The following is a 24,601-nucleotide window of genomic DNA, read 5'->3' on the forward strand; positions in this document are numbered from 1 at the left end:
GGGCCAGGCCAGGCACCCGCCGCTCCTTTGCCCGGCGGCCGGGGGGACGAGCGCGGGGACGGCCTTGGGAGGGGCTCCGGGAGGTCCACCTGCACGAGCCGGCGGGCGAGGGGGCGGCTTGCGGCTCTCCCGGTGGGGGGTCCCGATTTCCTGCTGAGAAGCCCCTCCTGAAGCGGCTCGGGCAGGCGCGGAGGGTCGTTCCCGACCGCTTCCAGCCAAGGGAGACGCTTTGGCTGGGGAAGGTGGCCGCCGGATGCTGCGGCGCTCGGCCGCGACGAAAAACCAGAGCCGGGCGGCTCGGCGGCAGTGCCGGGACGTCAGTCGACGCAGGGCTCGCAGGCCGGGCTCTGCGGCGGCGGCGGCGGCGGCAGCGGGAGGGAGGGAGGGAGGGAGGGAGAAGCAGCCCTGGGCCAGGGCGAGTCCCCGTAGAAGGAGATCCTCCTCAGTGCAAGGCAGACCATTCCAGTGAGGAGCAGCAGAAAGGTTAGCGAGAGGGCGACAGAGGCAGGGCGCGCACGGGTAGCTCGGACTGCAGGGAGGAGACCCCTGGAGCTTGCGGTGAGCTGAGCCTGGCGAAGGGTGCGGAGGGCTGCCTTGGCGCAGGACGCTTGACTGATCTTTGGAGGAACGCGTCCTGGTGGCATCACCTCCGCCGCATTCCCGGCGGCCAAGCGGTCTCTAGTTCTCCCAGCTTGGAAGGGGTGCTCTCCTCCTCCTCCTCCTCTTCCCGCACTGACAGCAGGGAGTGCCTGCTCCCCATCGCGAAGCTGGGCGCCTCCGTGGCCATTTCAGTTTAGAGGTCGATGTGCTGGACTGGAAACCGGAAGGCCGGGTGGGTGGCTTTGGGCCATTCGCCCTCTCTGACCCAACCCACCTCACAGGCTGCTTGTTGTGGAGAAAACAGGAAGCGTGGGCACTGTGACTACTACTTTGAGTTGCACAAAATAAAGGTGGGATGCGAGGATGAGGATGTTTTGGCTGTGAGGGGCTGGCCACCTGGTCTTTTCCTTTCAGTTGCCAGCTCCCTTACCACCAGCCTGAGAAGTAAGCCCCTCTGTGTCCGTTTATTTAAAGTATCTATCTGATGTATTGTCGAAGGCTTTCACGGCCGGCATACGATGGCTGGTGTGGGTCTTCCGGGCTGTGTGGCCGTGGTCTTGAAGTTTTGTTTCCTAACGTTTCGCCAGCACCTGTGACCGGCATCTTCAGAGTGCAGGAGCACAGACAGGAGCAGTTCTCTCTGTGCCCAGGATGAGGTGACCCTTTCGTGGGTATTTATAGAGATCTGAGGGGGGGGGGAATCTATAAATACCCACAGGAGGGTCACCTCACCCTGGGCACAGAGAGAACTGCTCCTGTCTGTGCTCCTGCCCTCTGAAGATGCCGGTCACGGGTGCTGGCGAAACGTTAGGAAACAAAACTTCCAGAACACGGCCACACAGCCCGGAAGACCCACACCAGCCAACCTATCTATCTGATATTCTGCCATTCACGGGTCCCCAGGCTGCTTGCAAGATATGCGGCCTTTCTCTTCTCAATTGATAATGAAGGAAGGTATCACCGAAAATCCCAGGAAGCTTTCCTTTTTTATAGCAGATGGAGGGTATCCACAAAGCGGGCTGCTCAGGCAGAATTAAGACAGTTGCAACAAAGAGACCAGCTTGTCCCTTCCAGTTGTGGGACTGGAAGAAATTCAAGAGAAAGCCTGACAGGGACGGGATGTAAAAAAACAGGAAGTACAAAAGCAGACCCAGGAGGGTGGGAGGTAGACCCGTGCAAGAGCTTTAGGAACTTCCGTAATCAAAAAAGATGCCAACGCCAATGGAGCAACTTGACATCTATCGTTGAAGGGAGCCTCGGTGAAAAGAAGGGCCCAGGCGGTCCTAGCCATGCTCCTTGCAGAACTGGTCCTGTTTCCCTCCAAAGCAGCACAAGGAAACTTTTCATAAGGGGGGGGAAACGAAGGGCTAGATTTACCTTGACAATGGGTTGGGTTGGAAGGGTACTTGCTTAGAAGGACAGTTCTGTGCCTGCCCCTCCTCTGCGGGTATCTCAGTAGCTCTTGACTTGGGCTTGGAAGCTAAGGAGGTCAGACCTCCAGCGAGAGTAGGCTGGAGTGGGAAGGTGAAAGGAAGAAGGCAAGGGCAAACCACTTCTGCGTTGTTGCCAAGAACACAACATGGGAAGGACTTATCCCATGAGTCGAACTCAACTTGCAGGAGACTTTTATTTGCTTTCGCTTAAGCAACACTTCGTTCAGAATGGTCTAGGCTCAGGACAAAACAGGAGCAACAATGGAAGAAATAAGATACAAACAATGAGAAACCAAGATGAAAGGACACAGACGTGGCCGTGTGAGAGTTAACAAAGAGGCACGTTAATTCTGAAAGCACGCTTCTTTGCTGAACGGGCAGGGAGGCCCCACAAAGGCCAAAGATTGCAAAAGATGCAGGCGTACAACAGCCTAAGTAAAGCTTTGACAGAAAAGATAATAAGCATTTATTTAAAATATTCCTTCAGTGTTCTGCACACTTACAAAGTGTAGGAAAAATCCTCCCTTTTGAATGGTTAGAGATAAGTCAGAGAATAATGGATCGTGCAGAAAATCCTTACGGAAGACCATCATCAGCTGTTCAATCACTGCAGCTTCTGAGTTAGCTAGCAAGGACTTCCTTCCAAAACTAACTCCACAATAGTGTCATTCTATGCCTCCCTTCTAGGCAATCAGGTTCTTCGCTTCTACTGTCCACTGGAGAGGCTCGCATGCCTCCAGTCAGTGACAGTGAACCCAGCACTGGGTGAAGCTGGAAGCCAGCAACATGAAGAATGGCAGAACCGCAGCCACGCTGGTTCCAGTTACCAGAGGAATTCCCCCCTCCAAGTCTAGTGACAGTGTTGGGCTCCCCAGCTGTGGGGAAAAGGGAAGATAAAGAAAGCTCTCCCACTCTACACATCTAGTAAACCTATTACCGGAGCAAATGGGAGGAGAAACTCCATCCCAGAATACCCTCTCCACAGTAGGAAAGGACACCCAAAGTTGCTGGCTGCGAGTACATTACAGGCAGTCGTTTAGTGACTGCCTCATTTAGCGACCATTCACAATTACCATGGTGATGAAAAAGTAACTTTACAACCAATCCTCACATTTATGACCTTCACAGGTCTGTAAAGCAAAGGAAAATTGATGTCAGATCGTAAGCACAGTCATGATTTCACTTAGCAACTGCTTTGTTTAAAAAACAAGTTGGTCCCCATTGTGGTTGCTAAACAAGGACTACCTGTAATCTGCATGGCAACCTCTGTTCCCCATCTGATGTTCCTCATGGCTCACGTGAGTGGTGCTGACTTTCCTTCCCCACCCTTGTCAAGGAGGACTGGTCAGGAAACAGTTGCATGAGGCAGTTGTTTTAATGAGATGTCCCTGGCTTCATTGGGCTTCACCTCTGTTTCTCCCCGAGGGCTTCACCGTGAGGGCAGGAACAACCAAGAAAGCTCTCTCTCTTTGGCCGATGTCACTGGACTGATCCTGGCCGAGCAGCCTCCGCCCCGTTCTGGTTTACAGTGTATACAGCAAGGAGACAAAGGAGAGGGCGAGGAAGATCCCAAAGGCATGCAGAAACCCCAGCCAGTCCACCAGGCTACCTGCCATGGTGCTGAAGGCCAGCTTGCCTAAGACCTCCAGGGCAGCGAGAAGGCTGTAGTGAGTGGCCTATGGGGGAAAGGAAGGCAAGGTGAGCCAAGCAGAGCGGGGAGTCTGGACAGCTCTCCCCGCTATCCAGGGGGAAGGGAGGATGAACAGACCCTGGAAGGGACAGGGTCTTTGCTGAGCCCCAGTACAAAGCCATCTTTTAGAACAGCACAGTGAGCTCATCTTCCTTGTCTTAAGCCCCCAGACCAGAGATACAGATGATACATGCTTCATGCACCCATTTACGAGGTTATACATGACAAACTCCCCACCACCTGTGAGCTGTCTTTACTTACACTGACCACCAGGAAGCCACGCACACCCATCAGGCATACGCAGCCAGAGATTTCTCTGTGGGATTCAAACTCTCTACTGGGAATCGAAGTCATGGGCCATTGTGGCTACATGCACCCAATGAACCCCACGGGCAAAGGCATGAGGCTCTGAACCAAGAACCATACCTGGATCCCCTCTGTTGCCTTCTGAGTGCAGAGCATCATCATACTGAAGACCAGCGTGGTGATCAGCCCCCCAATGAAGTGCTGGATACAGATGCTCAGCACTGCGGCCACTGCAATGAGATGCCATCTGGTCAGCTCAGGTGAACAGCTGCTTGGCTTGTATCAACAGGAAAGGGTTGTGGCTTGGAATCAGGAAGGGCAGCCCCTCGCTGATAATACTGGATAGAAATGCAATGCCAGATGTGGGCCATGTTCTCGGTCCACTGACCCGTGGTTTGCTTAACCACAATTCACTGAATAAGCCACAATGGTCTGGGTTCACACAGCATGCTAAACCACCGATGGGCAACCTCACAGCCCACAATGTGTAGATGCACGTTTGGTTGCGGGTCCTCCTTTGTCCATGTGTCTGAGCGTGGCACAGTTCTCACCCCCCGTTTTGGAGTCTCTGCTCTGCTGCTCCCCCAGTGCACCTCTACCGCCACAACCCCCAACCCTGAAGGAGGGCAAAACTCAGATCCCGCTGGCCTTTCACAGGGTTCCCTCTTGCACACCAGAGAAACCCTCCTTTGCGCTTGGTCGTTCCGGTACATGCCAGGATCAGTGCCTCTTTTCTCCCCTCCCACTTTCAGATCAAGGTTCCCAAACTTTGTATCGCTTTCCTGAGTGGTAACTTGGGACTCCTGCATGCAGAAGCCACACGTTCTTGAGCCAGGGGGGAACGGCTCCTGCGCTGGGCAGAACCCGACTCACCTTCAAAGGCAACTGCTTTGTTTGTGTAGGTGACCATCACCCAGGTCTGGAACAGCAGGTTGCAGAAGCGGAGGGTCAGCAAGGTCTGCAGAAGCCTGGAGTTCCTGGTGGGAACAGGCCACAAGGAGAGGTCAGCATGGAATGGAAGGCAGCATGGAACCAAAGGAGCATTCCAGGACATCACATGTTTGCTTGGGTGAAGACTTAAGACTTAGAATCAAAGATGTCAGGCCAATTTGGGAGGGAAAAAACCCTAAAATTCTTAGAATTTGCATCCAGGGCAAAAAGTGGTCTTCCCTTGGGAAGCCAGAAAAAAGGATGGTGCCACCAAACCCTACTGCCAGGGTGGAAGTCAACAGGTGGATTTTAGGGGATCCAAAGTAGCAGGGTTGCCTATTTGGGAATGTTAGTCACATCCCTGTGTTCAGTAGCAGATGTTCCCCAGAGGAAAAGCTTTCCAAGTAGAAGCACTTTGGAGCTTTAGTTATTCTGCTGGACTTTCAGAGCATTTTTTTCCCTTCATTTCTTTGGCTGGGAGCAAATTTTCATGACTCTCACAAGAGCCAGCCAATTAGGCCTCTGCACTGTTGAAAAGAAAGGGTTCTTTTGAACTGCAGCTCTCCAGAAAAGAGTGGATAAAATTCTAAAATTGTTATATTTAATATAGCATTTTAGTAATATTATTTTGCACTGGTATACTCTATATTGTGACAGCTAGTTTGGTAGAGTGGTTAAAGGCACTGAGCTAGAAACCAGGAGACCATGAGTTCTGGTCCTGCCTTAGACAGGAAGCCAACTGGCTGACCTTATCTCAGCCCAGGAAGGAGGAGGCCAGGGCAAACCACTTCCAAAAATGCTGCCAAGAAAACTGCGTAGACTTGCCAATGTAGTCACCAGGAGTCAAGACAACTTGAAGGCATAATTCTATACTGTACTGTTGCTCTGGTGTACACCATTGAAAGTCATCCAGACTGAAGCGGTATACAAATCTTATAAAAGATTTCCTATTTGTCCAAACACTGTGCAGACATAAAGATAAAGCTTACAGGAAACCAGAATGCAAGTTAGGCCTCCTCAATATTCCCCGCTTCTCCCATGGGCAAATGTCGAAGATGAGAGAGAGGAATAGCTTCAGGAAAGAGAATAATTACACCAGCCTTCTGGAGATGCTGGATTTTAAATCCCAGGGAGAGGACTGAGATTCCATTTACTAGAGAAAATACTTTCCATCATTTACCTGTTTTTTGATGTCAGGTGGCCGCCTAGTGAAGAGCCTGTAATGGAAAAGACGGTGGCCACAATCCCGTTCCAGAAACCAAGCTTCTGTGGAGAGAAGCCGTGATCTAGAAGGAAGAGGGGGAACATGGAAACCGACCCCTGTTCACCTGCAGAGAGAACTGAGGTTCAGTTCCTGGTGATGCACACGAGAAGGGATCTTGGATGGCGGCCGAAGTGGGAGAGTCCAAAAGGCCAAGGGAAATGCTGTCGTTGTGAATCTCAAGGCTTGGGCTGGTCTCACAAAACTAAGCAAACCACAGTGTAACGTAACAAGATGTATGAACGTAGCTCTTGCAGTTTGTAAAATTCAATTCATAGCACAATGGTACACAAATGCAGACAATTGTGCTTCATTCAGCCAACCATGGTTTAGCCTCATGAGTGAATCAAGCCAGTGACATTTACAAAACAGATGGCCTAAGAAAGACAATGTTTGTTCAGAAAAGGGGTGGTGGTGGCTGCTAATGGTACAACGCCCCCACCCTTTCTTTGCTTCTGCAAGCCTTTAGCAAAACTCTGGCTAACGAGAACCTTAGTGGCACAAACATTTCCTGCTATTTTCTTGGAACCAACCACCTGCTGCGGTCATTTTCTTTCATAATACAGCAACTTTTTTAACAGCATTAGCAAAAACCTGCTAGGTCACTGATTTCTTTTATAGGTCAATTTTACTTCCTAAGGTAAATGTTGAAGAAGCAACATTAATAATCCACGCTATTCATCAATCCATCTGTAGCAAGATTTATATTCCCCCCACCCCAAAGGACATCTAAGAGATGAGCAAAGCTTTTCACATGGAGCACACCCAGAAGTGAAATTCCTATTGCAGCATCTGGTGTGAAATGCCATTGCCAGAAAAGAATTGTGAGACTTGCACAGGGTTGGCCTGCACAGAGCAGCTCTCAAACAAAGTTGGACTGACATGTTTTTCCAGACTACAAACACCTCTTCCACAAACAACAGATACAGTATTACTAAGGTTCACCAACAAATCAATTCTGCAGTTCCTAGTCTTGAGAAGGACTCACCCAATTTATAGATTAGGATTAAGCCAGCAGTCCAAGGAGTGTCTGGCACAAGGAGAAGCTCGTGGAGGAGATCCCAAAGGCTTAAGTTCGTGTCCTTAGCATGGCTGTCCTGGGAAGGGGATCTCAGATGAAATTTTGAGGTGAATATGATGGCCACGACATACAATAGAGCCAGATACACAAAGAGAGCTCTCCAGCCTAGATGATGGAGGAAAGCGAGCAGGCCACCTCCTGCCAGTACAGAGCCCAGCTTGTAGGCCACAACCTGGATGCTGTTGCCGAACCCCACCTCCTCATGTCCTAACAACTGGATGGCAACCCCATCAACTGCAACATCCTGGACAGAAGCAAACAAGTTCATGAGCAGTAAAATGATGGCCACCCAGAGGAAGTCCACTTCTGGTGTTAGCAAGGAGCAGGCCAGGCAGGTCAGGGCCAAGCCCCACATGGTCAACAACAGCCAGATCTTCTTGGTGAAATACCAGTCCACAAAGGGGGCCCACAGCACCTTGAGGATCCATGGCAAATAAAGCAGCCTAGCAAGGCTGATCTTGGTGAAGGAGACACCCACTGTTCGGAAATAGATCGGCAGCAGTCCAGACTGTAGCCCATATGGTATTCCTTGCACGAAATACAGCAGGAAGAGCAACAAATATTTGAAGGTCATTCTTCACCTGTGGTCCACCCTGCAAAGAAAGGTGGGCAGGCTTAAAGCGGTGTCTGATTGGAACATCTGCAGAAGGAAAGCTTCAGTGAGGAGACCTGAGAAGAGCAGGCTGGCTTCCAGATAACAGGGGGAGAATCCAGAACCTCTTTGCCTTATCCAGGAATCTCAAAAGCACCATTGGGGGGGGGGGGGGGTCTAACACCACCATCAGCAACTAGGCATCTAGGAATTACCAAATGAAAATCCTGCCACCCCAGAAAAGAAAGATGAGAGACTACAGGATGGATTACACCTTTCTCTCCTCCATTTGGAAGGAAGTGGAAATGCATGTAAGAAAGAAAGATTCTTCCTTTTTTCTTCCTTTACTCTACCTGCCTTCACCTGTATTCCTAATATAACATAATACCATCCTAAATATCTTTCACAGCATCTCAGACCCCACCTCCCACGTCCTTAAGAGTGAATGGGGAAGCATGGAAGTATTGTTGGAAGTAAACATATTACTGAAAGTGACTCTTGTCATTGCAGGATTCCCTGTAAAAAGCAGAAGAGAAAAACGGGAGGAAAGACAAGCAGCCAACGGAAACCTTCTTTTCCTTGGCCTGTGAACATAAAGCTGCCTTTTATTTAAGCCAGTGCTTTTCAAACTGGGCAACTTTAAGAGGGGTGGACTTCAACTCCCAGAACTCCCCAGCCAGCACGGCTGGCTAGGGAGTTCTGGGAGTTGAAGTCCACCCCTCTTAAAGTTGCCCAGTTTGAAGAACAGCGGCTTGAAACAATAGCTTTCCCTGCTTTCCACCGCAGCCCCCCAGGGACCCCCTGGCCAAGAGAGGGCTGAACCGGGTCTCCCCCTCAGGTCCAGCGGCTTCCCCAACGCTCCCCCGAGGCATCTGCCGGGGGGGGGGTCCTCCTGCAAGGGCCGGGCCAGGGATCCCGGAGAGACTGCGGAACTCCTTACCGCCGGCCGGATGGCTCCCAAGAGGAACTGGCCGCCCTCGGACAGAAGGCCGTCAGGGGCTGTTGCTCAGGGCCGGCCGGGCCGGCCTCCCCCACCCGGCGCCCCTTCCAGGCACCCCCATCTGGCCGGCGAAGCGTTGTCCCCAAGCCCGGCGTTGCCACGGCAACTCCGCTCGCGGACCCTTCCGCGCTGCAACCGGGAGGAGGCGCTCGTCGGGGGAAGCCGGCCTCCTTGACCACAGGAAGCGGAAGTGACGTGAGAGAAATGGCTGGTGAGGGGAGCCGCGCTCAGCCCGCTCCCTCAGAGGCGGGGTGGCCGCCCGTTCTCTGCCGGTGACTCCAGGGCGCCCTGGGCCTCCGCCCGTCAGTTGGCTTTGCTGCCGGGAGCCTGGAAGAGGAAGGAGGGGCAGCGTTCTGTGGGGCGGGAGCGTCCCGTCGGCCCTGGAGGGGCGCTCTGGGCTTCACCGCTCTATGGCGGAAGCCCCTCGCGCGCAGCCGGGGGGGGCCGCTCGGTCGCCCCGACCCCGGGGGCGCAATTCCGGGGATGGGGCCCCTGACTCGGGGCTGCCGCGGGCTGTGGTCGGTAGGCGCCGAGCGGCAACGGGAGTCGGCAGCCTCCCTCCTGCCAGGCTCCGCAGCCGCCCCCTCCCCGTCCCCCTGAGCGGGATGCCTCTGACGTCTCCCGCCAGGTCCGAATCCGGGCCCGGCTCTCTCCAAATCCCCGCTCGCGTCTTCCCGCGGGCCTGTGCGAAGAATAACGTTGAGCTCGCAGCGCCTCGAGCCTCCCAGGTGGGCACCCGGGCTGGCGAGCTCGCACGGCGTGCCGCAGGGTAGGAGCAGGGCGAACCCCGCTCCCCTCCGGCACTGAAGGTGTCACCTGGCCGGGTAACGAAGCGCCTGCCAGGAAACAGCCAAGCCCAGGGCACCCCAAGGACCCCCCCCCCCCCCCCCCCCGTTCAGCCCTGGGCTACGGATTCGCTTCTTTTGGAAACACGAATTGGCTGAGTTTTACCTAACAGAAGAACTGCTCTCCAAAAAGTAAGAAGTGCTGGGAACATCTGGACGTTTGAAGGTTGCCTTGAATCCGGTCTCCTGAAAGGATTGATTTAGCAGGGCGCTTCTGCTTTTTTTTTTTTCAGTACAAGACAGAGAAGCCTTAATCGTGACTTAAATCTGGCTGGAGGCTATGTCATAAAGCTGGCACATAAGTCTGAGTTAGCAAAGTATTCTAGTGGTGCTTTAGCCCTACAAAAGCTAGCACTGAAGACGTTTCCTAACTGGGTAATGAAACGTTTGCGAGAAAACCACCAAGCTCAGAGAACCCCAAGGGCTCCAAAGCTCGCAGAAAACACTGTTGGCATAAAGGTGTCCAAAATTACAGGGAGCGTAAAGAGGCCATTGCTCTCTAGTGACGGCGGAGCAGTCTCACACAAGGTGCTTTTCTACACAAGCCACCCCTGGAAAGTAAGCCTTCATTATAGCAAAGCAGTTTGGAGTTAGGAACTTCTGTTAATACTTAACCATAATGGCGGTGCTGACCTTTGGCCCAGTGGCCATGCTGAAGAAAGAGAAAACATCGCTCAGCCTTATTTGTCCCAGGCTTCTAGGTTAGCTCAGAGTACACCATTTTCTCCACAACGAGGAGACTGGTTAGACATTTGAAGGGAGGGAGAAGCAATGACAAAAGTGGCCTGGGAGACAGGCACGGGCCTCTTTCCTTCCAAGTTCCTGTGGTTTTCCACTGGGCTCCAAGCCTGTGTGGCTTGTTGCAAGTGTCTTGGGCGCTTCTCTGAGACTGGGTGAGCCCTGCCATTGCCTTGAGGGTAGCCTAGTCTGGGGTGGGTGAAGGAGAGGTAGCCCTTAGCAGCCTCACAAGGGGGGATGCTGTGGAAAGTCAACGTTAGGAACAAAACTACTGAACTGGAACCAGTTTGATGGTGAAACCCACAGCTAAGGGAGGTGGGGGCTCCCTTTCTTGGGAATTCTTTAATTCCTGCATTGAGCAGGGGGTTGGGCTCCTCAAAGGCCCCTTCCGGCTCTCATATTATGTGATTCAGAGGACACAGTATCAAGGAAGGACTCTCTTTACCCTACCTTCCCCTCCTGTCACTGTTCTTACACAAAACTTTAACATCCCACTGAAATGAGAAAGATATGCTCTTTATATAGTAAAGAACAACAACAACAACAAAGACAAAAATGGTATGTTAGATTAAGTGAAAACTGGTATATTCAGGTCAAGTTCTGCCAGGGAAAATTCTGTGACACTATACAAAAACGTTCCTCTTCTTACTTAGAGGTATTTACTTAATGATACTGCCTGGTGTAGATAAGCAACATATATGTTTGTTGTCCAGTTCAAATGCCAGAACGCAGATCAAGACTTCCAGTTCTCTTCAGGAAGAGAACCTGCCTATCTCTCATTCAAAAAAATCAATAAATCAATGCTAATCCACTCCCAAATCCTCAGTCCAACCCCATCATTGCCCAAATTCTGGAGGGGAAAGTCATGAGATGAAGGAATGCTCTTCAAGATTTGCCAAATATGTAGTATTTCATGTTTTGGAGTGAATGCAAAAGCCTAGAGATTATTTTTTTTAAAGGGCTCTCCCTACCAACTCTTGTTTAGGCCAGGAGAATGGTGACCTTTCTTCAGTTGCTCCACCTACTCTGTAGAAAGCTTTGACGATTAACCAGAGGAAAATCTGGCTGCAAGAGGGTCTTCCAGCAATTTACCAGTTGGCATATGGCCACCTCCTTTTTGCAGCCAGAGTAACCTGCATTCAGACTTGAGGGAACAAGCAGCTCTGCGATGGGGCTTCATCTCTCCAGATTCTGCCCAGCTCAGTTCACTTCCAACGGATGATCTCCTCCGTAGCCAAGCGCATAATCTTATGGAAGTCCAAGCGAAGGTACTTTCTCCAGAAACGACGGTCTCTGCCATAAATCTGAGCTGGGTAGCACGGACTCCCTGTGTAGACAAAGCAAGCTCAGTGAAGCAAGCGCTGCCACAAAATCAAAGAACCTGATGTTTGCATTAGCAAAGCTGAAGTAGTAGAGATAGCAGGAGAGCTTCTACGCTGGAGCCTCTCCTCCTTAACTAGCTAATTCTCTGCCTCAGTGCAGCTCTCACCCACCCAAGGATCATCTCTTCCTATCATCACCTCTTTTCAGATTCTGCAAGTGATTTTACAGTCCTCGGAGAGTAGAGCTATAACAGAATGGGCCTTGTTTAAAGACCTTGCTTTACAAACAACTGTGGCTCCAAAAGAGGATTAAAGACTGGTAAATTCTCCTTCAATCAGTCCCTTTCAGTGCCCCAGCCCCAGCTCTCTTTATTATCCTCCCTGTGTTTCATTTCTTTTTAGGGATCAGAGCAACTCATCTCAATATGTTTTTTCACTATCTTTAATTTTCAACCTAAAAGAAAGCATTTTTGGAATAACAGAAATGACTTTCCTGCTGACAGCGTGCTTATATTCAACTTCTTTCTGCAGGCAATCTGTACAGGATAACTATTGGAAATAGTCCTGTTGCAATTTGAGGAACCAAGTTGGCAAATGGGGGAAATGTCTGTTTATAATTCCTAAAGAAGTTTTGTTTTTGTTTTGCTTAATAAATAATCAGTCTTCTTTGGTTTGGTTTTTTTTTACATACTGACATCTATCACCACTTTACCACTTAAAAGTCTGTTGAATCCCTTAAGAGAACACAAGATTTAGAAAACTAGTATGGTGTTGGATTTGGACTAGGGAGACCCAGGTTGAAATCATCATTTCAAGCAAACAGGTGATTTTGGAGCTTCAGCTCTCTCTACCTCACAGAGTACTTTGGGAATAAAAATTAGGAGATACGTACACATATGGCTTTCAGAGAGAGGCAGGATACACATGAATTAAATAAGTATATTTTTCTATGTTGCGATTCATGTTTAAATTGTGCATCTACCCTTAAGAACCAGATTATGGTACAAGGTCATAGTTAATGATATCACAGGCTCTATCTAGTAAGTGTAATCAATAGCCACAAACACAAGGAGTCTCAGGTATCTTAGGATCAGTTTTAGTTGGATGGAAAACTTCATTTCACCAGCAATGTTAAATCGTAATCTGAATATTAAAAAACTAAGGTTACCACTGTGCTGCAGCAATTTGGTGAGCAGGAATAGATATCTCTATTTCTCAGGAAAAAATCTGTAATTTCTTTTCTTCAAAAAAAAATGAAAATAAGGTTATCAGCCCATCAGCTACCTATTAGCCCAACATTTTCTCAGCCTTGGAGATCTTTAGTCAAGTTGCCTTTATTTATTTTTTTTAGTTCACCCTCGGTGGACCTTCTCTGAGCTCATAAACTAAAAAAGATTGCACTGGGTTAATCTGGATTTAAAAAAACTCAAACCACCTCCATATTGTTGCCAAGAAAACTCTGTGCATGTGAATGTGTGGTCCTGGGGCTTAAAGTGATGCCTAGGAGGCTTTATCTTTATTTTAAACGACTGAACAAAAATTCACTAAGAGATCTGTGCATTTCCATGTAATTCAGCAGAATGCAGATTCGCTGTAATAGGAGCCTTACCAATGCCATGGAAAATCCTGGCCAAAGCCCTCCCAGAGAACTTTTCATCTTGGCGGATGGAGAGGAAGTGGCGTATGTCAGCTCGGATTTGCTGTTCCCATTCCTGGAACTATAATTAGGAAGCAAATTCCAGAGAAAGTGAAATTAGTGTTAAGGGAATAAATGTTGGCGCACTGTAAAAATACATCTCAAGCAAGGGCCAAGTTTTCAACTTCAGTGCAAGTGCTGTTAAATTATAAAATTATGCAGCCAGGCATGAACGTTTCCTACCAATCTCAACTTTAAACCACTCCAATTGATCTGGGATGGCTTTTTATCACCTGCATAATATCAGTGCCATTTAATGGATAATTTTACAGAGATGCATGCATTTTAATTTGGACTTAGGACACTGCTTTATATCAAGTTAGACTGTAGTCTTTATAGCTCACTGTAATTGGCAGTGTCTCCCCCTAAGCTGGTTCTCTAGTTCCGGTTAGAGGGAGAGAAGGGCAGGCAAGCTTGCTCTCTACAGGAGGAGGGGTGTCTTTTTCCATATGAGAGAGGGTAGTGGCTTATGGCCGGTCTCCCCCATCAAGGAAGATTCCTCACGGGTTATTTAGCAAGGGGCATAGGCGGCTGCTTTCTGCTACCCAGTTTATTGGCAGCTCTGCAGGATCTTAGACAGAAAAGGCCGGTTTTGGTCAACTGCTCCCTAACTCTTTTAACCAGAAATATCAAGGACTGAATGGATTACGGTATTGAAATTAAGAAGGCAGCAGGAATAGAAACCAAACTTTTTCCTCTCAAAATGTACTCCATGATAACACAGTCCAAATATATAAAAGGGTGTCCATCTTTAAAAGATATTTGGCAATGCCTGGTGACACACAGAAGGGTAATTAACCAGCTGAGGAAGAAGACTGAGTCTCTGAAGTTTTGGAAACTTTTCAGGATGTGTGCAAGAGAAGGTCCACAATGATGCCTTGTTGGGGCGTAGAAAGTCACCCTCTAAATAAATAAAACAATTCCCTTGGATCAGCCTTCCCCCTCTGGCATTGGGACTGCAATTCCCAAGATTCCCACAGCCTGGCAGAGGCACCAGTCTGCAGAAGGCAAGCCAGAATAGATGCTCGTGAGCATCCCTGCTTTGGAGCCAACAGAAGAGGAAAGAGTGGATTTTCTGACTTGAACCTCCTGGAGGTGATCAGCCTCGTGCTCTCCACCCAGGGATGTTTCATCCAGCACTGTCTGCTTCTCAAAGTAAGCCATCAGCAGGCACTTCAGCTGGGTGCTCCTCTCCTTGTTTGCATGGTCACAGCATGAGTCGTAAGTAGGGAAAGCCACGCTGTGGAAAAACACAGACGCACAAGGGAGATAAGGACAGCCTGAAGTTGTGCTCCTTTACCAGTCTTGATTCTGTGATGTCAGAGATTCTCCTGACTTATTATTTTCAGCATGGACAGTATGTCTTGCAGAAATATGCATACACACAAAAATGAAGCCACAAAACAAACTGTAGATGAACGTTCTACACACTACAATTCATTTTAAAACTTAGACATGTGTTTAAGTAAGTAATCTTTATTGTCATTGTACTTCTCGTACAACGAAATTAAATGCCACCCCAGTGCAGCTTTAAAAATATAAAAACCATAGAACACATAAAACACATAAAATACAACCTTCACATTCCATTCACCATTGCACAACCCCTGATACTGCATTAATACTGCACTATACGGTAGAGTTCAGCATAGTTACAGCTCTAAAATAAAAGCTATTCTTCAGCCTATTTGTTTATTGATAAAAGCGATCTACTCCTTCAATCCAAATGGAGAGAGATGATGGCCTGTATTTTAATAATTGTTAACTGTCTTGAAATCATCTGAAAAGACATTAGTGAATATGCATCCATGTCCATCTATCTATACAGGTTTTGTCAGATTCTGGAGACAAAGAATCTCAATAAGAAGGTATTTCATTCACACAGCAGCTTTATTATATGCTTTTCTACCACTTATGCCTTTGAAGAACTTTGTAGGGTTGTTTTGAATCCAACTACCTCTAATCTTAAAGCCGTGGTCCCAGCTGATCTTCCATTCCAGAACGAAACCCAGAGGCTCCCTGTTACGTACCAGTGGGCCTTCCAGTGGGCCAATACCTCTGGCATTGCTCTCTACAAAGTCACAGGGAAGAGTGCAGCGTACCACGACCCTCCTAAAACACCTCTCAAACTGTGTAGGAGAAGATGTCTGCACAGCCCCACACCTGCCAGGCATCCAGTTGGGGAAGATCCAATTCAGTAAGGGCATTTGCTTCTGATGCTGACCTCTTCTAAAGGTCTTGAAGGAAGGTTCTTAACCCAAAACCTAACTTACCCTTTCGAGCAGTGTTTCTCAACCTTAGCAATTTTCAGATGCGTAGACTTCCTGCCACCTGGGGGTATTCTGGAAGATGGTTCACACACCTTAAAAGCTGCTGAGGTTGAAAAGCACTGCTTTAGAGCAAAGAGGTTATGTGTGCTAACGCTTTGGGTCAGAAGAGATTTATACAGCTCCCATCCTGTCTCTATTTAAACAAGCCTTTAAAACCTGGCTGTCCCTCCAGGCCTTGGGTTAACATGGGTGACGGACTCTTTATGTAGTGTTTCAATCTATTTTTTATGGTTATATATATACAGTATACAGTGCATTTATTTTTATTGTCTTATTTTGTACACTGCCCAGGGTCATGACAGATTGGAGTGGCTTCCTTCCATCCGTCCTTCCACAGGTTACACTAAGCAGATGGAAAAACTGCTGATAGAAACAATGGGGAAACTGGGATCTGTACAAAACAGAGCAGCCGTTTTTCCCAAGTGGCTTCCACATCCATTTTGTATCTCCAAAGAACCTCTGTTTTTTTCTGTCTGCCTCAAAGTCATTTCTCCCTTCATCACGGAAATGAAATCGAGGTCCAGATTTTTTTTAAAAAGCAAAATTGCAGAGTATGTTTCAAGCATGTTGGGGTTCCCCAGAAAGACAATTTGGAAATAGAGAGAAAGCAAGAGCAAAAGAAAAGCTTGAAAGCAAGATTCCCTGCTGAATATATATTAAGGGAGCTGCACCCCTCAAGTTATTAGAATGAAAGTTTGTCTCCTTTCCCTTCACTCTACTGAATACTTAATTCTTTTGTCCTCAGCATGTCATGTGGAAGAGAGATACTTTGTCAGACATCCACCCAGCCTCCTGTGGGGTTTACATGGCCTCTTTGCCATTGCCCACCTCTGAAAAGCCTGGAAGCACACTTGGAGCTGGTGGAGGGCTGCCTTTTCACGATCCATCACTCGCTGGTGCAGGAAGTTACACACTGCATCCAACTCATCATCACTGAGGTCCCCGTAGGAGCGCAGATGAAAGGAGAGCTCCTTGAACTCCACCAGGATCTTACTCTTCCTAGACACTTGGGAACCTGAGCAGGAAGAAAAGAATGGTGAAAAATGTCTTTAAATCACCCAGTCCTCCAGCACATTCTGAATCCCTGTCTCTTGGTGGGGAAAGATATTCCCTGAAATGCAGCAGACTGCAAGAGAGATCTCTGGTGCTCATGAATTCTGAAAGCAAGGGATGAGTGGCAAACACAGTTCAGGTCCTCTGCTTCTTTTCTGCTCCATGACTGAGAACTAGCTCAGGTAAAAAGCCTCCCGTGGCGGCCCTCTGCCGGCCAGTCGACCAAGCTCCCCGTTGGGTTACCGTTTTGCCACTGAGGGTTCCACTGCAGCTGTTGCAGAGCTCGTTTAACAGGCAGGGCCTCCCAGCCCATAGAATCTGCCAGCTCAATGATGTCGAACTCCACAGAGCTGGCCTGGCTGGCCTGGATCCCTTTTAGACGCTGCTGGGCCAAGCAAACTGCAAGGGGAGGGCACCTGGAGGCGGACAAGGCAGCAAGTGAGGAGTCCGGGAGAGTCAACAGCCTATGCTTACCCACCAAACTTCACTGCAGGAATGGAACAAACACCGATACCTTTTCTATACTCCAACCTCAAAATCCTGATATTCTACCAATACAGAATTTATATAGTGGCCCATCTCAATTTTATGACTCTGAGAGCTTCATAATGCAAGACATAAAAACCAAAAATAATAAAACAACGTAACAGCAAAGCTGAGGCCCCTAAAAGCTATAATCCAATCAAACCATACATGCTGGGCTCTACTCACAGCCTGGCCCTAGCCCTGAGGAAGCAGCCCGGTCTTCGAGGCCAGATCAGCTGTTGATAAAGCACCGACGATCCAGGATTTAATGCTGGATGAAAGCGCTGACCCAGCTGACAGACGAGGGGATGATTCATCCCTTCGAGCCCAGCTAGGTAGGACTGGAAGGCAGGAACTTGGAGTGGCCAACCCAAATCCCCTCTTGTTGATGGCTGCTCCTCAATGAGAGCTGCTGTGGTTGACCAGGACAGTTTGTGCACTATCCACCCTGCTGCCTAGCAGTGTCTCCTGAACTACCCAGAGTGATCTAGGCACGGCATTCAGTGGCCCATGGCTCCATGTCCTGGGGGATTTCAGTGTCCACCCTGAGATTGTCTAAGGAGCATCTGCAGGCTTTGTGACCATGGACTTGCACCAATGGTATCTGCTCTCACGTGTGCAGCAGAGCACACATTGGGCATGGCCGCCTATTTGCCTGATGCTGGTGATCTAAAGATGCGTGGACTTCAGATCCGAAGATGGATGGACTTCAACTTCCATGCTGGCTGGGGAATTCTGGGAGTTGAAATCCACACATCTTTGAGTTGCCAAGGTTGAAAGACACTGCCCGAGTAACTCCATTGCCACTGACAGATGGCAATGGATGGCCAGTCTGAAGAATCGGCTTTGACTGGAATGGCTCATAAGCCACTAAAATAAATGAAAAAACTTCTCCCAGAGTGGAGGAAAACTGGTTAAAACAGTCTGACTTAGGCACTTTCCACCCCCAGTTCAGCTGCATCTTTGTACAACAGCAATATCATGTTCAAGCCAATTGCTCCAAAATGCCAACTGCAGCAAACCCTTCTACAGTAAAAGTGATGCCCTTATGTGCTAGGAGAGGTCTGTCATGTTTGGTTTTTATTGTTGTTGTCGTCCAGGCTGTTACGCTGTGTGGCTGTTTTTAATAGTTTTAAGTTGTATATTGGATGTTGTAAGCTGCCCAGAATCTTTTGGACTGGGGAAGCTATAACAAATCATCCTCATTCTCATCCTCAACCTCCAACTCTGCACACCAAATTTTTGGCCTGCAAAAATAAATAGCACTGCTGGATTTGCGTGATTGCTGGGAAACAGCCTTGTTTCTGAATTTCCCTACCCGCCCTCACGCTGTCCTGTTCCTTTCCCTCCTTCCCTCACCTTCGAGAAACCGCCCGCAGCTGCTGAGGACCTCCGTAGCATGAAACCCGGCAACAGGAAAAGGCAGGCTGCAGCAGCTCTATCCAGTGACAGGGGTGCAGTTCCAGGTAACACAGAAGTGTCTCTATACCTGAATGATGACAAATGCCATCTGTTAGGTGGACAGGAACAAGCACTGCCCTATCCATTTGATAGCATATTCGCTAGTGCTTTCCATCCATCTGCTGGAAACGCTCCCACCCCCACCCCAGTTTCCGCAATCAGACTTGTGCCATCTGTTGACAAAGGAGCTAGGCCGTCTTTGTTTAGCTCAGAAATTTTTTTAAAAAAAATCAAGCTCTAGGAAACCAGCCCTCCTGCTCAAGATGGATCAAGGTCTAGATTACTTAAGCTTCCAGAGAATCCTATGGTAAAAAAAATATTTTCCCAGGCTGCTTCTATTCCAAAACCAAGCTAGAAATCAATCTGTAATTATGCCCAACCCTTAGGATAATCCAAAACCAGTTAGATTTGAGAAGGCACTATGTTTTCCAGTATCTTATTAAATACTGGCTGATAGTTATCCTGAATCAGATTTGGATTCTTCAGATAAGGAAGAAATTGAGGCAGCATGATTAATCAAGGAAGGTACAGAAAACCTCTTCAACTCTTTCTTTTTCTCAGGCCATTCTGAACAGCCAGACATGGAGGGCCACTCCCCTGCTTCCACAAGATTAGTTTTATTTCATATTTAAAGCTTCAGGAAGACAATTCTCAACTCTCTGATTCCTAACACCTGAGGTCCTCACCTTCTTCTCGGATGTCCAGAGCTTCCACAGTCTGTTGAATAGGGACAGCTCTCTCATGTTTATAACATAATCGCGACTGTCCATTTTCTGGGTCAAGTGGCTTTTCTGAACTTCCTTCTTGGGCAGTCAGCATCTCCGCATCCTCCACTTCACAGCCCTGGGGATTAAAAACGTTTTGGTCATGTACAAGAGTAATGGGGTGGGCAGAGAGTCCAGCTTTCATCTCGAGTCCCCAGCACAGAGGGATGGGCTAACCAGAGAGTCAGACAGTCCTACTGGGCTTAAATCTCTTTCTCTGGGAGCAGAGTTTTAGGCTAATGTCTGATATTGCAACTGGATTCTTCAACCCCCCCAAGCCACACAACATGAGGGAAGAAAACAGTGTGGTTGGACTAGAAACTTTTGAGAGGAACGTGCAGCCAATGAGAAGGAAGAAGAGGAAACAGAATTCTCCCGATCTGGGCAATCAGCTGGCTATCAAGGGACTCATAGGCCTTGTGGGCTTAGGAGAAGCTGGTGCTGCCTTGTTCTGCTCAGATCTCTAAGGTCTTTCCTTTGGGTCATGTGCATGTTCTTGAAAGTCAGCTAAAGCCCCAGCTGAGATTCAGGAACACATTCAAGCAATTCTTGGGGTGCCTTGAAAAAAACGACAGGATTCAATGATGCAAGAAAATGAGGTGGTTCTTCATTGCACAGCCTGAATCAGCTCTTACAACCACAAGATACATCCAACCATGCTGGTTCTCATAAGGAACAAAGCAGCTTTCAAAGAGGTTTCTGGCCAGTTGTCCTCCCCTACGCCTGCTCACTCCTCTTTCCTCACCTTGTTGAGTTCCTGCTGCTTCTGATGAAGCTCTTGGCATCTGCAGCGTGAGAAAACCATCTGCACGAGCCTTTTTATGGTGAAGAAGTCAACCGTGTCTGCATAAATGTGCCGCCTTAATTCATGCAAATCTTCACCCTGGCAAGAAGACCAAGTTTGTGAATGGTAGAAACGCCTATCACTTGTTTCATCAGGTAGGCAATCTCTGATCAAGGCCAAGTGACCATCATTTGTGTCAACACCACCTCACAAGGGAGCAGTGAGGGTAAGGACAGATAAGGAATGTGGCCATGACTTCTTGGAAGAAGACCCAATAGACTGAACTGTACTCCATGAGGCATTCTGCCTTTCATGGTTAGTGGAGAATGAAATATTAATAAAGTACCAGTGATTTTCTATTATTTTCCAAGCACTAATCAGCAAGCCAGTGCTGCTAGAACAAGGAGACAGTCTACAGAGGGCACCAGCTTTCCCAACCTGATCCCTTCCAGATGAATCCAGGCTGCCAGACTTCTCCACCAGGACCATATTGTCCAGGAATTTGGAAAACCATTACAATCCGAATTCATCAGAACACTTCAAGCTTTAGAAGGCTCCATCAAGGACCAGACCTACTCCTCTTCCCCATGACCTTGAAGTACAGCCAAGATCATGCCAGTAGAATGTCAAACCTTTGGGAGAGAACTCCCACTGGCTGCTCCATAATTGTGGAATTCTGTGCTTATGGAGGTTCACCCAGGCTCCAGCCCGAATACTTTCCAGGAACACTGCAATGTCTGGTTTTCTCCACCAGAGCTATGCAAGACCTAGACTATTTTCATTTTTGTTAATTACTTTTTGTACTGCCACTTTTACACACTGTGCTCGTGTGAGCCTGCTATGCCTCTGCATGATGGAGGACAGAAATGAAAAGCAAGAAATCCTCATTCCATCAGCGCTACAACTGGCTGGACGCCTCAGGGCCTCCCTCCTCCCTTCATCCCAAATCCCCATTGCGTGAAATTGCTACATGGGAATATCTGATTCAGATGCAGAATTCCAAGTTCCTTCGCAAGCATGTGATGCATGCACATGGTCCGGTTTCAGGCTTAAGTTCTCCTCTGAATAAATCCCACAAAACGAGCCATGCCTTACCTCTGGATTCAGGAAGAGATGACACTGGGCTGGTCTGCCATCCCGTCCTGCCCGCCCAATCTCCTGCACGTAGCTTTCGAAGTTCTTGGGCATGTTATAATGCACAACCCCGCGCACATCTGACTTGTCCAAACCCATACCAAAGGCCACTGTGGCCACTACAACTCGCAGCTGTCCGGACATGAAGCTGTTCTGCACGCGGCGGCGTTCAGGGGCAGACAGGCCGGCATGGTAGGCATCGGCAATCCATTTCAGAGGGTGGCGGATGTTTTTTTTAGCTATGTGGAAATCAAAGGAGAATGAAGACAAGATTCGCTGTGAGCCTGGGAAAAACATCACCCCACTAAACCACAACTTGTTTCAAGGATTCAAATGTGGTGAAAAAGCTGGTTCGTGTTCCACAAGCAGAAAGATTTCATTTCTATTTGGCTGTGCTCCAATTCCAGAAGGAGCTCACTTTGGAGATGCTTAGTGGACTCCTACTCTGACATCATTTTGGCACTAGGCAAAGATATATTAATTCCCTCCCCCAATTTTTAAATGTAGACAGCTTTATCTTGTTTATAGTTTTACAGTGCCATTTTTCAAATGTTTCTGCTTCTAATATGTTGTCTGTATATTTCACAGCATATGGCAGCACTAAAAAAACAACAGCAACTAAGTTAGTGCTGGGACAGGAGACCACCAAGGAACCCCAGTGCCATAGGCTAGGCCAGGAAATCCAAAAGACATCCTGGAAAAAGGCAACAGCAGAGCACATTCATACTGATGCCAAAATATTCTGCATGAACACGCCCATGAAGTTGCCACGATCCAAGCTCGGAAGAATCTATGTTTTTAGCTATTTTATTTATTTAAAAGCTGCCTTAGCAATATGCTGGTTAGATGTTTCTATAAATAAAAAACAAGCTGTGACTTTCCAGTGACTTAGTCCCAACTCCTCTGAATCATAAGACACGTTCCCAGATGTCCTGCCTGCTATTTTTATTTTATAATTTGTATGCACATTAAAACCAGCCTCTGCCCTCTAGAAGTCCAGAGACCGCAGCTCCCAATATTCTTAGCTTGCATGGTTTTGGGCCATGCAACCTGAGAATTCTGGAAGTCATGGTTTTGACACTCCCAGCAGACACAAACTTTGAATGGCTTTTGATTCAGGATGGTGGAAGGCAGCAGCCTGAATGGGAATCAGGCCTGCTTTCTCATCCACCCTGCCTTGAGCAATGCACATCCAGCCTCTTGCCTCTCTTGGCTTCCTGTCTGCACCTACAGTCCATTCTGGGTCTTTCTAACTGACCATGGCGTAGGGTTATAAACAGACCTCCCTGCTTTAAAATCGTCATGCTGACCAGAATGATTTTGGCTCTCAAGTATCTAACCTGAATTCTGGAAGCCTAAGAATCCTTTAGAAGCACCACATTTTGCTTTTTTCAGTTGAACATTGAGGTTGTGGTAAGGGGTTGGAAGTAAGCCATTGTGTAGATGAACCTTAAGGGGGTTCTAATACTTTCTTGCTTTTAAGGGTAGTCTTGCTTATGATACATCTATTGTCATCCACTCCAAGTCTTTGAGTTGGGGAAGGCTGCAAACAAATACTTCAGAAAGAACAATAATTGTTTTGAGTTTCTGCCACATTTCTTATTTCCTACCCAGCTGTTCCCCAGCTTGGTTCTGCTGATAATCCTCAGTCAACAACTACCTTTGGCTTTCTTCCTTTTTCCAGGGAGATGGTCCTCTTCCTCTGTCTCTTCACGGGGTGGGGTTCTTAGCTTCACCCCCTGGAAACACGTGCGGAGGAACGCTGCAATCCGTGTTGTCTCTTCCCGGCGCGTGCAATACACAATGATTGAGTCCAGGCTTCCAAACCTCTCCCCTTGCAGCAAACTTACAAGAGCCTGCAATCAGTTAATCTTTTTCAACAGAGATGCAGAACTGTTTTCCTGGATAGCTTAGGAAAAGATGCTTGTGCCGTTAGAGATGGGAGAAAAGAATACCCAGAAGGAAAACATTTCCTATCTAGGGAATTATTTATTGCATTTTTAGCCTGGCCTTCCTCTCAATTCTAGGAGATTGACCCCCCAAAGCAAGTTCTCCCAAAGCAGCGGAGTTCTGAACCTGGACAGATCCATTCCAGCCCTCTGGCTACTAATACTGCAAAAGCATTCTAAAGGTGTAGCATCTTCTGGATGGGAAGTAAAAGCACAGGATATCCTGACTCCTGTTGATGGAGAAAACCAGATTTCTTAGAAAAGCCTTTAGATTCCGCCTTATCGTGAGCTTCTGGAAGACACAGCTCAACATATACACCTAGCAACATTGCTAAAGGAGGCTTCTGAACTCCGCCTGCCCCTCCCCTCCCCCCTGCTATCTTACATGGAAGCATCTGGCTAGACTCCAGACTTACTTGATCCTTGTCTCTGTCTGTAGAGACAGAGAGACACAAGTTTGGAGGAACTGCAAGAGAACGCACAGCCAGCCCCTCGCCCTCTGGGATGCCCAGGTGATGGGCCACATCCTGTGCCGTCGAAACGGTGGCAGTTGCCGTGAGGCCTAACAAACACCGCACACCCAAGCGTTCCCGAAGAACCTGCCAGGGAGAAATGGTTAGGCTTAGGTCACCCAATTTGGGAAGCACAAGAAGCCAAAGCCCTGGCCGTATGCTTATCCATGCCCAGCTGGAGAAATAAAAATGCCACCTTCACCTCAGAAACTCACGCTCACGCACCCCTTTGCACATCGTGTACTGCTCTTCCCAGTGGAAAAGGAAAGTTTTGATAAGAGAGCTTATTTGTGCAAGATCTTAATCGCTTCAAAGGGAATTGCAATTCCCCTTACTCATCGCTAGTGGCATTAAATGAGGATGAAGGCAGGTCTTCGGTAGCCCAGCCTTCCCAATGTTGGGGCATCATACTTAGATTTATTATCACATGTGACTGTTTAAAAATTATTTTACTTACATGGCCATTCCTTGTCCTAAAGTACAGCACAGCCTCAAAGACCTATTTGTACACTACTATTTTTTCAGTCCTTTTCAAGCAGAATTCCATTTCTGTTTACAGGGATCTGTTGGGCGGGGGGGGGGGCCGGCGGCTCAA

At 48.1% G+C, this 24,601-nt stretch overlaps 2 protein-coding genes across 7 annotated transcripts in view; both read right to left on the reverse strand.

Moving 5' to 3' along the window:
• Window positions 1-2,200: 2,200 nt before the first annotated feature.
• On the reverse strand, window positions 2,201-9,067 carry SLC33A2 (solute carrier family 33 member 2). Of its 4 annotated transcripts, none has more exons than XM_088148861.1 (6): window positions 8,834-9,067; window positions 7,209-7,894; window positions 6,140-6,245; window positions 4,903-5,006; window positions 4,150-4,259; window positions 2,201-3,709 (listed from the first exon to the last, which is right to left on the reverse strand). In XM_088148861.1, exons 2-6 carry the CDS (start codon window positions 7,873-7,875, stop codon window positions 3,557-3,559), a joined length of 1,140 nt encoding a protein of 379 aa, XP_088004987.1. In that variant the 5' UTR covers window positions 7,876-7,894; window positions 8,834-9,067; the 3' UTR covers window positions 2,201-3,556. The 4 variants fall into 4 exon arrangements, with proteins under 4 accessions (XP_088004987.1, XP_088004985.1, XP_088004986.1 ...); XM_088148859.1 differs by having other exon boundaries at window positions 6,140-6,287; XM_088148860.1 differs by having other exon boundaries at window positions 6,140-6,287; window positions 7,209-7,941.
• A 2,603-nt stretch (window positions 9,068-11,670) lies between these two features.
• The window catches only part of RECQL4 (RecQ like helicase 4), a 29,416-nt gene continuing 16,485 nt past the window's right edge, over window positions 11,671-24,601 (reverse strand). For 2 of the 3 annotated variants that reach the window (XM_088148835.1, XM_025171959.2), the window contains exons 16-26: window positions 23,911-24,093; window positions 23,206-23,401; window positions 21,507-21,784; window positions 20,373-20,510; window positions 19,550-19,706; window positions 18,762-18,891; window positions 17,121-17,293; window positions 16,653-16,839; window positions 14,575-14,734; window positions 13,408-13,516; window positions 11,671-11,803 (exon numbers count right to left, since the gene is read on the reverse strand). In XM_088148835.1, the coding sequence (XP_088004961.1) occupies window positions 11,682-11,803; window positions 13,408-13,516; window positions 14,575-14,734; window positions 16,653-16,839; window positions 17,121-17,293; window positions 18,762-18,891; window positions 19,550-19,706; window positions 20,373-20,510; window positions 21,507-21,784; window positions 23,206-23,401; window positions 23,911-24,093 (1,833 nt within the window). In that variant the 3' untranslated portion in view covers window positions 11,671-11,681. The remainder of the gene's footprint in view (window positions 11,804-13,407; window positions 13,517-14,574; window positions 14,735-16,652; window positions 16,840-17,120; window positions 17,294-18,761; window positions 18,892-19,549; window positions 19,707-20,372; window positions 20,511-21,506; window positions 21,785-23,205; window positions 23,402-23,910; window positions 24,094-24,601) is intronic. The other variant, XM_088148833.1, reaches the window with a different exon arrangement.

Source organism: Python bivittatus, unplaced genomic scaffold (assembly GCF_059951505.1).
Source record: "Python bivittatus isolate LINGU-HERP-01145 unplaced genomic scaffold, Pbiv_v1 ctg000590_np1212, whole genome shotgun sequence".
Lineage (NCBI taxonomy): Eukaryota > Metazoa > Chordata > Lepidosauria > Squamata > Pythonidae > Python > Python bivittatus.

What these genes read in the sequence shown, in the direction of transcription:
- SLC33A2 (XM_088148859.1), bottom strand. Translation starts at nt 7,875, where the DNA reads ATGACCTTCAAATATTTGTTGCTCTTCCTGCTGTATTTCGTGCAAGGA. An exon ending in CACCTGACATCAAAAAACAG is followed by an intron (nt 5,007 to 6,139) that starts GTAAATGATGGA and finishes TGTTCCCACCAG; the next exon opens with GAACTCCAGGCTTCTGCAGA. An exon ending in CAAAGCAGTTGCCTTTGAAG is followed by an intron (nt 4,260 to 4,902) that starts GTGAGTCGGGTT and finishes ATCTCATTGCAG; the next exon opens with TGGCCGCAGTGCTGAGCATC.